The 15,677-nt window shown below is 44.5% G+C and overlaps 1 protein-coding gene across 2 annotated transcripts in view; it reads left to right on the top strand.

Annotated features, from left to right (window-relative positions):
• Window positions 1-15,677, top strand: part of USP18 (ubiquitin specific peptidase 18) — a 204,968-nt gene that overhangs the window by 121,897 nt on the left and 67,394 nt on the right. For both annotated transcript variants that reach the window (XM_078673597.1, XM_078673596.1), the window contains exon 6: window positions 11,412-11,558. In XM_078673597.1, coding sequence (XP_078529723.1) covers window positions 11,412-11,558 — 147 coding nt within the window. The remainder of the gene's footprint in view (window positions 1-11,411; window positions 11,559-15,677) is intronic.

The following is a 15,677-nucleotide window of genomic DNA, read 5'->3' on the forward strand; positions in this document are numbered from 1 at the left end:
CCGAATCCAAAGATTTATATGACTGACAAACTGCCATGCGCACCCACTTACTGATAGTGGAAGTAGACACCTTCTTCCCCTTAGTTACCATGCCAAAGGACACAAACAGAGTAGGGAAAAGGTGAAACCCCTGAGTGTGCTGCAGATAAATCTGAAGAGCCCTTTGAACATCCAAAACAGAAGGAACTTGAGCATCCTTCTTGTCAGGGAAATCAGAAAGAATAACTTCTAGCTGCAAACGGAACTTAGAAGAAACCTTAGGGTGAAAATCCGGATCCAACCGTAGAATCACCCTATCCGTCAAAATTTTTAAATTGGAGTAGGAAACTAGTAAAGCCCCTAATTCCCCCAACTGATGGGCCAAAGTAATGGCCAACAAAAAGGCCATCTTAGCAGATATCCACACCAAATCGGCCTCCAAAAAGGCTGAAAAAGGTACAACTGGAGACCCTGAAGCACAGTCGGCAAATCCCAGTAAGGAACAATCACTGAAGATACCAGCCGACAGAGCCGAAAACTCTGCAACAACCAAACCACCAAAGGAGCAATACCTTCCAGGGCATCGTCCAACCCCCTTCAGACATGGATAAAATCCCATTGAAGCGCCAGAGTAGAGGGGGCAAGATTCTTCAAAAACCCATTCTTTAGGAACTCAAGAATCTTCACCGGCTCCCCAGCAATTGGATCCACCCCTTGAGAAGCACACCACTTGACAAAAGAACCCCAGTGTTTACTGAAAGACTTAAGAGTTAAATTCCTGCGTTAAGTGTTCAAGATCCAAGCCGTCAGCTTCAGTTGGTGGAAACGGGCCAAGGACCGGATGGGGAACTGAAGCGGGATGGGATCACTGGTAACCGAACAAAACTGCCCAGGTACTACCAAGCACCGGAGGAAATCTAAGGTGACGATTCCAAAAAGAGACAATCAGGATTACAAACACCCTCTCTACTTGAATCTTCTGAAGCAAACTCAGGAGGAGGGAAATGTGAGGGAAGGCATACAGAAAATCAGAGGGCCAAGAAATTGAAAGGGCATCCATCGCCCACGCCTGATGACAAACCACCTCCGAACAGAACCAGGGAAGGAGGGCATTGTGGGAACAGGCAAATAGATCAATCCAGGGCTCTCTGAACTGAAGACAGACGCCCCTGAACAGGGGCACTGACAACTGGTAAAGAATCAAAGAAGGCAGGTTGCGGCTCAAGCTGTTTGCATGGAAAGTCACCGACTCTAACTTTAGAAACAAGTGTTGTGCCTTAGAGACCGTGGACCCTTGGCTTCCAAGGACTCCAGTGTGGCTCCTGAACCCTACAGACTGGGAGGAGGGAGCTGGGAACTGATCCCCTTCTCCAAGTTGGGAGTATGTAGCCACAATCCTGCACCAGGGGTGAGAGGAACCTGAGAGTAAAAATCTGCAAGAAAGGGATCTCAGTGGAACAACAGATTATTGAGGAGAGGCTTGAGGCGAAGACGAGGCACAATGAACCACTGCCTTGGTGGAAGCCAAAATAACCCTGCACACTCAACCAAGTCTGAGCTAAAGCCTACTTCTGAGACAAGAAGGCCAACAGAAGATATTGCAGTGTCTCTCTGTGAGCATTGGGAAATAGAAACCCACCCATCTAAATGTCGAAAACAGCACCGATAAACTGCAACCGCTGAACAGGGACCAGCTGTGATTTTGCCAGGTTCAGCCCAATTGCTGAAACAGGTCCATGGTGGCCTCCACCGCCAGCCTGAGCCTTGGGGAGAGAGAAAGCACAAATCAAAGGATCATCAAGATATGGAAAAACAGATAACCCCTGATACTGCACCCAGAGCCAGTAGCCTGATAAAAGTCAGAGGAGTCGTTGATACCATGAATACAGTTACGAGTATGCACAAAAACAAACACGTACCTTACAGCATGTCATAGCGCCTTATCTTGCATGTCTCAGGACAGGAAAACAAGCTGGAAAGGAGGCAGGTGGAAGGTAAGTAAGTAATACTTTATTGTACAGTTAATAAAAACCATTACAAAAGGACCAACATTGATAAAAATCAATAAAAAAAGTTGAATTAAAAAAGATATTTGTAGAAGCCTAGGCGGTAGTTCTTGTGAAAAATTAAAAAGTGATAAAAAGATTTTTGAGAGTAAATGTTTGTCCGCCATTAGATCACTTCTGCGATTCCTCCGGGGTAATTTCTAGTGGATTAACCTTGCCCCCTTTCCCTTTCCGGATGCGTTGCAGACCACATTCCTTATAGGAAGCATCCTTATCGGAGGGAAGCCATTCCTTTTCCCTGTGTGTCCGTGCATTTCGCTCCTCTGTCCATTTTTTATACCTATAGGTCAACTGTGCCTCTTTGTGGACCAAGTGTTGTTTTAACTGTAAGAGTGTGGAAAGTACGCTTTCATTGTCCATTTATTCTTTATTTGTAGTGATTCTGGCTGCCACGGCTTTAATGTATTTTGCCAGTCTACAAGACATTTGGGCTTCGTCAACTTAGAGGCACGTCAGGGCTGCTTGCCTACAGGGCCTGATCCCCTTTTTTGTTGAGTGGTGGTCTCATCTGGTACCTGCCTTATGTGTGGACCACATGTTTGTTGACTCTAGGGGTGTGGAGTGTACGCTTTCTTTGTCCATTTATTCTTTCATTAAGGTGATTCTAGCTTCTAAGGCTTCGATGTATTTTACCAGTCGACAAGCCATTTGGACTTCGTCACCTGAAAAGCAAGCCAGGACTGTTGCCTACAGGACCTGATCCCCTTTTCGTTGAATACTGCTCTCAGCAAATTCCTGCGTTCAGGCTGCATCTCCTTGCAGGTAGTGATGAGGTGTAGGATGGTTTCCTCATCATTCCCGCACAGGCGACATTTTGCTGATTTTAAAGGACGCAGCCAGGGTGCCATGTGGTCTGCAGAGGGCAGTACTCCTAGCCGGTATTTTAGGAATAGCTCTTGTTTTTTAGGTGAAACTGGTCAAAAGATACAATTGCGGTGCAAGTATTTTGTAGGTGTTTACAGTTAGCCATTCGTGGGCTCGCTCTGTCAGTGAATCTTTGTCCTGTAAAAGAGATTCTTTCCTGACAACGTTGTTTACTGCTTTTTTAAAGCCTGCCAGGTTTCTTTGAAGATCCCACAGTTGTTGCGCCCCCAGCTGCTTTATTGCATCCTCCAGAAAAAACCTTGCTGGGCTGTTGTTTTTGGTTTGAGGTTCTTTCTAGAGTAATGCATTAAGAGTATTTGCCTCTCCCCTACTGATTTTGTACCAACTTTTGAGGTAGGCTCCCTTGCGTGCCAACTCTTCTTTTACTAGCCCAAATTCAAGTCTAATTTGCGCCGGTGAAGTGTACCGAGGAAGGCCAAAGATCATACGCATCGCTTTTGTTATTACTCCATTTACTGTTTCAGCATCCCTGCCTCTCATTGCTTCACTTCCGTAGGTGATGGAAGGGATCAGCTTGGCTTGGATCAGCTTTATTAGTGGGGAGAGGTTTGGCCCAGCAATTTTGTTTCTCAGGTTTCTTAATGTTACAGCTGTCATTAGGCCTCTCTTTTTTATTTCCTCTCATTGTGATATGAAGCTGTCCCTATGATCTATGATTACACCCAGGTAACGATATTTGTTTGTGGCATCCAATTTTTTTTTGTCCATAAACCAGCTGCGTGTCGATTTCTTTTTGCAGTGGTTAAGGCACATGACTTTTGTTTTGTCATAATTGATGTTGAGTTTATTTGATTTGGAATATTGCGAGGTGATATCAAGGAGCCGCTGTAGGCCTATCGGGGTCCGGATAATTAGCACTAGGTCGTCCGCATAGAATAAATTGGACAGCTGGAAGCCCCCTAGCTTCGGAGCGTGAGAGTTGTTTTCATTTAGAATGGTTGATAGTTCGGCCATAAAAAGGTGGAATAAGGTTGGCGCTAACACGCATCCTTGCTTTACTCCTGTGCTGGTTGGGATTTTCTTGGTTAGGAAATCTCCTGATCCCAATTTAACCTGGACCCAGGTATCGCTGTGCAAAATAATTATTTGGTTCAGCAGTTTTGAGGGGATTTTCATTCCCTTTCATTTTTGCCACAGGAGTTTTCTGTTTACGCAATCGAAGGCGGAGCTGTACTCGATATAGCACAGGTATAGAGATTGTTTTGTCTCCAGCGCTGTGCCAATCAAAAGTGGTAGGGCTAATATATTGGTGGTCGTCCCCATATTTTTCCTAAAACCGGTTTGGTTGAGTGGGATTGCTAATTTTTCATCCGCCCATGATGTTAGCTCTTGGAGTAAGAGGCCGCGTAGTACTTTGCCTCGTTATCAAGCAAGGCTATGAGGCGATAGCTTCTTGGGTCACTTCGGTCTCCTTTTTTGTATATTAGGGAGATAATTGCTCCCCTCCATGAGCGTGGGATTGTTGAAGTCCGCCATATTTTTTCAAACGTTGGTTTAAGGACAGCGGCCCAGTATTCTGGCTCTTGTTTGAATACAATTGGCGGTATGCCGTTTGGGCCAGGTGCTCCCTCTCTTCTCCCTTTTGAGATCCTATTGCATATTTGTACGTTCGTGATTAGTAGTTCCTCTTCACTTACTGAGGTTTCTTTGTTTGAGGGATTCTGTTCTTTGCAGCAGATTTTAGTGTTGCATGATTCTGTCCACGGCTCTTGGGAATCGTTAAAATATGTGCCGAGGTAAGTTGTCCAGGCCTCTTCCGTCACGTGGGATTCGATCCCCTGGCTTTGCACGTTAATCAAGCTGTTGATCTTTTGCCAGAATTGTGCGCTGTTGTTTGTTTTCGCGTTGTGTAAAAGTTTTCCCCAAGAGGGCTCGTCGGCATCTTTTTAAAATTCCCATATTAGTTTCCTGCGCCTGCTTTTTAGCTGTCTCAACGCCTGGCAAGCGGTGGGATCTGTTTTTACTCTTCGCATAGTGTTAATTAATCTGCGTCTTCAGCCTTTTTAGCCGGATATCATTCCTGAAATTGTGTTGGCTGTGGTGTTTCACGTTGTTTCCCTTTCCATCTTTTTTTGTGTATCTTTTTCCTTCGGATTTGTCTCTTAAGTTTTTTGTGAATGCCTCCCAACATATGATTAAGTTTGGGGATGCAAGTTGTGCCTCTTCTAGTGTTTGCTTCGCTTGTAATAGGAGGTTTTTTGGGTCATTGGGTTTGCACTTTATTCGTCTTTCGTTTGTTGTAAACTCCGAACCTAATTTGCTGCCGCCTGGGGGGCTTGGTATTACGGGTGCATCTATCGTAGTTTCCTGGGGGAGGTGATCACTATAGTCCATCGTGCAGATATGAAAATCTCTCACCCTTTCATACATGCTGCGAGTGATGAATGTGAAGTCAATTGTGGAGCTTGCCGTAGTGCTATGGAATGTTGCTGATTGTGGTTGATCGCCTGGGAGTCTGCCGTTCAGAGCTCTGAAGCCCAGCTCTTCCAATTTGGCCAACAGGCTGCTGGCTGTTTTCGTACTTCTACCTCCCGAGGTGATGTCTTGATAGTTTTGCTCCCAGGAAAACGGGTCCTCCTCGTCGATGTTTTCGGGAGCCGCGGTGCTAAGCATATTTAGGTTAAAATCCCCTGTAATGATTATGCTGTTCGTGTCCTCAGTTTCTATTAATTTTACGAAACCCACCCATCTAAATGTCGAAAACAGCACCGATAAACTGCAACCGCTGAACAGGGACCAGCTGTGATTTTGCCAGGTTCAGCCCAATTGCTGAAACAGGGCCTCCACCGCCAGCAGAGCCTTAGGGAGAGAGAAAGCACAAATCAAAGGATCATCAAGATATGGAAAAACAGATAACCCCTGATACTGCACCCAGAGCCAGTAGCCTGGTAAAAGTCCGAGGAGTCGTTGATACCCTGAATACAGTTACGAGTATGCACAAAAACAAACACGTACCTTACAGCATGTCATAGCGCCTTATCTTGAATGTCTCAGGACAGGAAAACAAGCTGGAAAGGAGGCAGGTGGAAGGAGCTTTTATAAAAAAATAAAGAACAGACTAGCATGTTAGGTGTCTGTCGGGAGGCGGGACCTCTTCACTATGGTAATGACTGGGACAAGGGGGGGTAATGTCACAGGTTTAGCCAGGGCTTCCACATGAGCTGCGGTGAAGGCTGCACGAAGGTCACCTGAGATCAGAGGGTTGGAGTCCATTGATGAGGAAGGCTACCTGGAGTAGCTGCGAGAAAGTGAAGCATCCATCTTTGATCTTTGAGAGAGAGGTCAATGAGTGGCATCTGAAGGAGAGTTTGCTGGGGTTAAAAGGGGAGGTCCTGTGTGTTTGTCCTGTTTGTAGGAAGAAGATGGCTACTCTATTTCAGACGACCTGTTTTTAAGGGACATTAGACATGATGAAGTCCACTTATAATTTACAATTCAAATACCTGGTTCAAACTGAAGCTAAAAGGCTGTCAATGCAATCTCAAGGTTTGTCATTAGGCTGCACTAGTGATACTGATAGAATAGTATTTGTACATAGATGAAAACTACTACATCTTCACAACTGCCTCCCATAATTCACACCTTTGAAATGGCTCTGTTGTAGGTGAACCTGCTGGCTGTCATTGATCCCACATCATGACAGGTGGAGTTACAGCATTCACACGAAGGCACGCTAGCCCTATACCTACTGCTTACTTTAAAGTTATACAGTTGTCACTTAAATCACTTTGCCATTCTATCTATGTTGTATAGAATTATTAATTTTCATTAAAATGGCAGAAATCAAATTGAAAGATGGCAATCTTGTTGTGGGACATGACAATACCTGCAGTCAACACAACCAAAGGATTTAGGACCCAATTTAGAGTTTGGCCGATGGAGTAAAGACAATCAGGGTGGCTGAGTACTTACGTATGTCACTCTGATTTTAATCTATCCAGTGAAAACTATAGGTTTGCATAAACGACCATCACAGCGGTTCATACAAAGCCTGTTAAAGGTTTGGTGTGAGCCCTCATTGGTGACTGATGCTTACATCAAGCTGTTAAAAGTTTTTATTTTCCCAAAAACCCTCAGAAAGCAGGAATTTAATTTTGGAAAAGAAAAAGAGAATGACCCCAACACCATAGGAGTTTTCTCCAACTGTGTGAGGATCATTTTTTTATTTTTACCGTTACTGTCCATCCCTGCCAGGATATTCCTGGCAGTGATGGACAGTAAAACAAACAAGCATTGAAAATGCAATAGGTCTCGCAATAGAAGAGTTTGACCTTTTTTGTTTTGCAAATGGATGAGTGGCGTTGCGTGGATGAGTGGCGTTGCGTGGATGAGTGGCGTTGCGTGGATGAGTGGCGTTGCGTGGATGAGTGGCGTTGCGTGGATGAGTGGCATTGCGTGGATGAGTGGCGTGTGTGAGTGGGTTGCGTGTGTGAGTGGCGTTGCGTGTGTGAGTGCCGTTGCGTGTGTGAGTGGCATTGCGTCGATGAGTGGCGTTGCGTGTGTGAGTGGCGTTGCGTGTGTGAGTGGCGTTGCGTGTGTGAGTGGCGTTGTGTGTGTGAGTGGCATTGCGTGTGTGAGTGGCGTTGCGTGTGTGAGTGGCGTTGCGTGTGTGAGTGCCGTTGCATGGATGAGTGGGGGGAGTTATCGCCGAAGCATTTAAAATAAGCAAGCACCCACAAAAATAATATTAATACTTCATCCCAATACAAGCAACAAAGCATTTTCAGACCGCATCGGGTGTTAGCGCTGAAGTATACAACTTAAAACAATTTACAGAGCGCATTAGGGGTTATCACTGAATATTTTAAAATAAGCAAGCACCCACAAACAACAAACAGAGCTCATGCGGCGGAGGATGGAGGCCGTGGGTTCCATGGAGGTGCACAACAGAAAAGGCAGCACCGGTGAGGAATTCATCAGCTTAACTCGCAAGAGCAGCGGCAATTGTAAAAGAAAATGGGATTTGGGAGCCACTATGGACATGAGCAACCAACGCAGGCCCTGCAAGAGACCCGACTTTCCTACGAGCAGCGGGGATTGTCTCATGGGCCACAAAGATTAAATGAGTTAAGTTCCTGTGCCCGCACATAGGTACACCCCGTTAAAAGAGAACTGGATGAAAATATTTTTGCAATTGTAGAACACTTGCAGCTTCAAGTCCGATTCAACCTGAATACAAGAAACGTGGAAAGATGTCAGTGCTTTAAGGAAAGCTGGTGATTTTATGAAGGCGTTTATTCTTGGATTCCTAGTTGAAGAAGCAGAGCACTTACAGGGGGCGGAGCAGGGAGAGCGGCCTTTGAAGTGCACTTTACGCCGGCCGGCAGTGAAACTGAAAGCACGTCCGGCCGGCCGTGAAAGCCTTTGATGACGCAGCAGGGGGAACAGACGGCGAGAGGGTGTGAAAACACACGAGCACTATCTGTAGGTCTTATATTGCTGTCTGTCTGCTGAGGGCGGAGGGGCCAAGGTGGGCAAGCTTAGTGTGATGTTTTGGAGTGAAAAGCTCTGGCATTGCGCGGAGGGGGCCGGGGGAAGCTCTGGCATCGTCTGCACCATATGCGAAAAGCAGGTCAGTAGTTGAGACAAAGAAGCAGCAGGATGCACAAGTAGCGGAACCAAGTGTAGGTTACAGGTAAAAGCTAGAAAAACAAACTGTAAGAAACAGAACACACTGTTACAAGTATTTAAAAGTTTACAATTAAACTTATCAATGCCACACGAGCTGTGCAGTATTCCAGTTTAATATATCAGTACAAAAAGCGTGCCAAAATGTTTTTAAAAGCAAGTGGTGATTAATTGCTGTTTGTGCGCACATACACATGGAGTTGGGGAAATGTAATACAAATTGGAGAGTGGAACATAGGTTGCAAGATAATACGTTAGCATTTGTTTTTTAAACCACATCCGCTGTTTCTTTTGATAGTTTGTATGCTGTTTGTTTGAAGAAGGCAAACAAAACGCATCGGGGTTAGCTCCGAAGCATTTCATTTTCTGACCGCATCGGGAATTAGTGTGAAGCATTTAAAATAAGAAAGCACATACAAACAAAACATTTCCAAGATGAATACTTGATCCCAATAGGAGCAACAAAGCATTTTTAGACCGCATCGGGAGTTAGCGCCAAAGCATTTAACAAAAAACATTTTCCAACCACATAGGGGAGTTATCGCCGAAGCATTTAAAATAAGCAAGCACCCACAAAAATAATATTAATACTTCATCCCAATACAAGCAACAAAGCATTTTCAGACCGCATCGGGTGTTAGCGCTGAAGTATACAACTTAAAACAATTTACAGAGCGCATTAGGGGTTATCACTGAATATTTTAAAATAAGCAAGCACCCACAAACAACAAACAGAGCTCATGCGGCGGAGGATGGAGGCCGTGGGTTCCATGGAGGTGCACAACAGAAAAGGCAGCACCGGTGAGGAATTCATCAGCTTAACTCGCAAGAGCAGCGGCAATTGTAAAAGAAAATGGGATTTGGGAGCCACTATGGACATGAGCAACCAACCCAGGCCCTGCAAGAGACCCGACTTTCCTACGAGCAGCGGGGATTGTCTCATGGGCCACAAAGATTAAATGAGTAAAGTTCCTGTGCCCGCACATAGGTACACCCCGTTAAAAGAGAACTGGATGAAAATATTTTTCCAATTGTAGAACACTTGCAGCTTCAAGTCCGATTCAACCTGAATACAAGAAACGTGGAAAGATGTCAGTGCTTTAAGGAAAGCTGGTGATTTTATGAAGGCGTTTATTCTTGGATTCCTAGTTGAAGAAGCAGAGCACTTACAGGGGGCGGAGCAGGGAGAGCGGCCTTTGAAGTGCACTTTACACGGCCGGCCGGCAGTGAAACTGAAAGCACGTCCGGCCGGCCGTGAAAGCCTTTGATGACGCAGCAGGGGGAACAGACGGCGAGAGGGTGTGAAAGCAGCAGGGGCAGGCAGGCGGCTGGGGGCATGTGCACGCGCTTTTAAGCGCATGCGCATTAAGCTTGATTTTCACGGGCACTGCAAGGAATCGCCACGATTCCTTGCAAGTTGGTTAAAGACTGTTTAAGCCCCAATAGTCTCGCAAGCTCGATGCGCATGCGCATCGACAGGCGAGACCTAAAATCATACAACCGCCCATACCTAATTAGGGGTGACAGTCGGACGGCTTACTTTTAACTCTGTTGACGTAAACCTGTCAGTCCTCCCAACTCAAAATATGACGGGCAGACCATGAGTTTGGAGGACAGGGTACTTAATTGCTGTTACAACAGAGTACCCATAGGTGTTATATTAGGCCAAACCACTAGTTGGCTAAATAATGCCCAGTATGTGAATCTAGAGTAGTCTGAAATGTAAAAACTATGTTTAAAGTTAAGGAAATGTCTCAGGCCTCACTCACTTTTCACCATACATGTTGAATCATAAAGTTCTCACAGTGGCCACCCTGAAACATTACAGAGCTCAGTGAAACAGCACTATCTGCTAGATGCATCAACGTTCGATTTTGCGAGTCCTTAATTGCGAAGTTTAAGGATTCGCATTTAGGGACTCGCAAAATCAGATGCATGTAGTATTTGCTAAAATATTAGCAATTCCTAAATATTCCTTATCTGCGACACGCAGAGTGCTATTCGCAAATAAGGAATGACATCTCATTGATTCCTATGGGCCAAGAGGCCCATAGGAATGAATGGGGAGGCATTCTCAATTTGCGATTAGCAATGAGCTAATCGCAATTTGAGAATGCGATTTCAAGGGTGACGGGTGTCCAAAGGACACCCTCTTGCACCCCTTAAATTGACCTGGACACTGGATGATGCATCCCAAATGCATAAATACCGGTCGCAGAACAATATTTCGCTTGATGCATCTAGCTGTATGTTTCTAGAAATCTTGCACTTCTCAAGGATAACTCACCATTCTCAGAATTATTGGAGGTATTCTCATGGTTTATTAATGTTTAATCGAATGACTATGTATCTCTCACAAAATATGAGACTTGACCATTTCATACAGTGTTATCCCATGCTTTCATATATCTGATGAATTTAATTTGATCCATAATGGGATCTATATGTAATAATCAAATAACTATCAAATGACTAGGGAAGATATTATTCATCTCTAAATTTCATGGATCATACCATCTACATCATTATGTGCTGTTTATATATGTGGGGTTACAGACAGGCTCCTGTTTTACAAAAAGCACTTTACAATCTTGTAACTGTTAAACAATTAAGACAGAAGGTTTCAAACCTGTTGAATTCTGGCCACACTGTCTATAACCAAACTCTTAAACCATATCTTGGTCCTTGCTAAATGTCACTGTCATCATTGAAGCTACATCTTGACCGCACGCTTTAATACATTTGCACAGACATCAGATCATTATCCTACCTAACCTGACTTTAATGACAATGTTCTCACATGGGCACTGTTCCGAAGCAATTTTTTATCCTCTTCTCTTTTTCTTTCTGTAGGCTGGAAGACTGAACTCGCTGTACACAATTCATGTCCAGGAATTCTTGACGTGTCTTAACTGCATGCAGGAAAAGACATGGGACAGCAAATTGATCGCCCTGCCACTTCTACTCTCAGATCCCAGGTTTAAAAGGCCAACATCACTGGTAGGATCACGGGAACTCCTGTTCTACCAACAGCTATCACTCTCTTTGAATCTACTCTGTGTGGTTGGCTAGCATATGGAAACTTGCAATACCTTCTGCTAGGATTATAGCAAAACTGCAAATAAAACATTAAGGTTACCCCAACATCTTACAATGATTTGATCATTTTCAAAAAATTTCCTTTCATGTGGACTTCAAACCTCGTGTATAGTTCTTTGTTATTCTCCATTTCATTGGCACAATGTTCATTAGAAGGCTCCCTGTACCATTGATTATTCACAAATGTTTCCCCTTGTAAAGTGCTATTTAAACACTATCAGGCTTCGACAAACATTAGCGAATATGCTTACTTAATTCATACGTTCATTAATACAATTTAGGAACATGGAAATATTCTTACAAAAAACAGAGCTATTACTTTTCGACATGGCAGAGTTCAAGCAAGACATTGCAGCATTTTTTTTAAAATATATAACATTTTCCCAGCTTACTTTAAGCCTTTTTTATAACTTGTATTTTATTGTTATTTTTACTATACAAAAAAAAACACAAAGTATTTTGGCCAGAGTTCACAGTTATGTCTACATTGCTGTGACTTGGGTATACAATTAATACAGTAGTTTGTGATCAACTGTTGAACTCATCCACTCTCGCATCTGCACTCCACTCCTCAACCAGATGAATATTAAGAACTTTACAGACATAATGTACAGAAAAAGTGCCCTTTCCACTCCCCACCTATCCGTACACTCCCATCATATGCTGTCTAATGTCACACATCAAGTTCCTTCGCTAATGACCATTCTATCATATCTCCATCCCAGGAGTTTATGGTCAGTTCTCTTGATTTAATCCAGTTTATCACCACCTGTTTCTTTACTAGGGCCAATCCCAACAAAACAAACCTATGCTGTATTTTCATATCTCTAGATTTACGAATGATGCCTACTTCACAATGTTTATTCAGAGCTCTGATTTGTAAGTGGGTCATCAATGTCTATCTATGGACAACCTTGTGCCAGTATCTATTAATCTCGATATAATGTGGCCTCTCTGCATACAGGACACCTTGAGGATCTAGGTGGATACATTTTGTGCATCTCAAGGGGGTCTTATAGGTATGGTGGAGAAAATTAAAGTGTACTAGTTGGAAACTGGTGCTGCCAAACACCTTCTTCACCAGTGCACTCCTCACATTCTATTCCATGTTTATCAACTGCCCTCTTAGATCAGCCTCCCGCAGCTGTCGCCCCTCCCTGTTGTCCTTCAGAGTCTTATTCAATATCACCCTCCGACACACACCCATCTGCAATACTATGGTAAACGCGCCCATGGCAACAGGGGCTCCAGGCAATTTTCAACATATTTTTCTGGCTGTTTAGCCAAAGTTTGCCTCCTGCACCACTCCACTCAAGAGTTGCTTCTCCCAATTAACATCCTCATCAGACTACTGCACTGCATGTTGGATCTGCACAGTGTAGCTATGGGTAATAGGGATCATCATAAAGGTCTATGTGCTGAGGACTCCCCTCCTCATAAGACGAATGTGTAGAGCCTTCTGGAGAAAGAGGCAGAGGTTCCTGCGGTGATGGCGGTAGAAACAGAGGTAGAGGTGGTGGAGAAATAGAAAGAGGGGTAGCAGGTTGCGAAGTCAGTGGACTGGTGCCCTTGTCTTGAAGCTTTTTTTGCTTGGGAGGTTGAGGAGTCTCCAGTGCTAGCTGCTCTTCAAAAGTAAGCTTCCTCTTGTGAGGAAGGGCTTCTGCACCTTTGGTGGCGGCTTTGCTGTGATATTTCCCATCCTTGGGTGAATGGACAGTCTCCATTGTAGAAAGTCCAACTCCTCTTGATGACGTTATACAACTGGCAGCTCCCGATCCTCGTAGTCTCCGTGGATTGTCGGCTGGGCGCCGAAGTCTGTTTCGGCTTTAAGGCCGTTTTTGACATCGACCGTTATTTCATCCACTAAGGACCTATTGGTGTCTGCACTGGCACCAAGACTCCAGACGTCGCTGAGGTACCTGTCGGCGTCTAGGTAGGCAAGGTCTTGGGCAGCTGGCTTGATGCCAGGTGTAGAGTCAGAGTCGACTCTGAAGTCTCAGGACTTCAGAGTCGTCAACTTGGCTGGGATGCAGTGAAAACTCAGAAGGCTGTGTCCCTGATTGTAGGTTTGATGCCTGACCCAGATAGTGGAGGTGGTTGACTTGTTGGTGAGAACTGGTACTCACTGTTACCGTCTTCGGACAATGGCATGGAGTGGGCTGCGGGTTCTTGCACATCAAAATCTGAGTATGAATTGGGTTCCGGGCTAAAGAAAGCGACTTGTTTGACCTTAGTCCTTTCTTCTGCTTCTTTTTCTTCAACACCTTCCCTGAAGATCGCAGGGGTATCTTCGTTGCGATATTGTTCCATGGTGCGTCGAACACAATGGTTCTTTTGATCTTCTTGGAGCAGACGGCGAAGCAGGCAGAGCAGGAGGCCTTGTTATGCCCTGGCAACAAGCAGGGATCACAAACTGATTGTTAAACTGCCCACAAGTATTTGGAATGGCACTGCGGACAGTAGTGAAAGGATGTTTTTTCCATAATGGTGCTCGCTTTGACAAGTGTGGGACCCGATGGAATATGCCAGAGAGGGGCATCTGTGAATCCGTAGATGCAGTTCAGAGGAAAGATTGTGCAAAGCTATCAGGAATGGAAGACTTGAGTGGCCCCGACAAAGAGCACCACGGGATGTTGATTCAGAGCCCTGGTGAAGCACGTTTGCCCACGGAGCCAATTCCAATGTGCATTAACAGTCAAAGAAGGAGTCACTATACCTCTTGACTCAAAAGTCTTCTTTGTATAAAAACAAGTTGTACATGTCCAGACCATGCATGTGAATCTACAGCGCTACATGCCATGCTTGCAGGGTGCATAACATTTTCCTTTTAATGCAGAAAATTGCTGCATCCTTGATAATGCAGATACAACCTGCAGAAATATCAGGAATGCACGACTGCTGAGACTTCATGCATGGCTGAAAACATCTCAGTTTCGACCAAAGGTGCAACACCTCTTAACTATGCCTGTCAATTTAGAACATTCCTTTGATCCAAAGGTGGACCAAATACTTGACAAGTTAAAAAAAGGCACGAGACAGTGAAATAGATGCGGACATTGCAACAGCAACCTTACTATAAAGAGTTTCAGTCACAAACAGATTGATGATCAAAGGAAGTCTTGTCAATCAACTCTTTTTTCAACATCAAGAGCAGGCACATCAATTTCATCATACACAAGAAAAGGTAACTATCATGCATGCACAAGATACGAAGTTAGAAGCACACTAGGCAGCATGGCTTCAGCTAACAGTGACTCCGCACACGTCCCATAACAAAACACCTTTTGGAAGAAGACTATTTTTTGCAGCAAAATAGGAGGAAATAACCTTGTCCAATGGGTCATTACCAAATGGCAGAATGCATATTGTATAGACTTGGAACCAAGATTAAATGATCAACCACTGAAGACAGAACAAACAAGGGCTAGTAACTACTCCTGTTGGAGAAAGTGGCATCCCTTTTGTCCAAAAGGGCAATAGAGGTAATGCAGCTACTCGAGTGGGTAAAAGGCAAGCATTCTATGTTTCCTTATCTGAGACTTTTCTGAGACTTGAGCTGCAGAACTGATGTTAGGACATGAAAATGCTATCACAGGATTTTCTGCTGCTGCAGGCGGGAGACTTTAAGACTACACTGGAGCGTCCTTTGATCTGAAAGATGCATAGGTTTGTAAAGCAGACCTCCGATATCTGAGATTCATGTTAAGTAGCAAGCATTACAAGTTGGAAGTCTACACTAAAACAGTTTATCAAGTTTCTGGCTGTGGTGATGGCACATCTGCTCTGCCAAGGTATTCATATCTATACTTACAACAAAGGGACTCCTCGGACTAAAGCACAGAAGGGGGCAAGCAGCCAAGCCTTGTAAGCACAATTAGTACAGCAATCTGCCTCTCATTGAAGCCCCGTTTGTTCACCTAGCCCCTTCCTGGCCTATTATCTGCGGCTGCAGAGTACCCCCCACCAGATAACCTCTGTCTCTATGCAGGCCACCTTTCACCTCATGAGATCAGTTGGACT

The sequence above is a fragment of the Lissotriton helveticus genome, chromosome 1_1 (genome assembly GCF_964261635.1).
Source record: "Lissotriton helveticus chromosome 1_1, aLisHel1.1, whole genome shotgun sequence".
Lineage (NCBI taxonomy): Eukaryota > Metazoa > Chordata > Amphibia > Caudata > Salamandridae > Lissotriton > Lissotriton helveticus.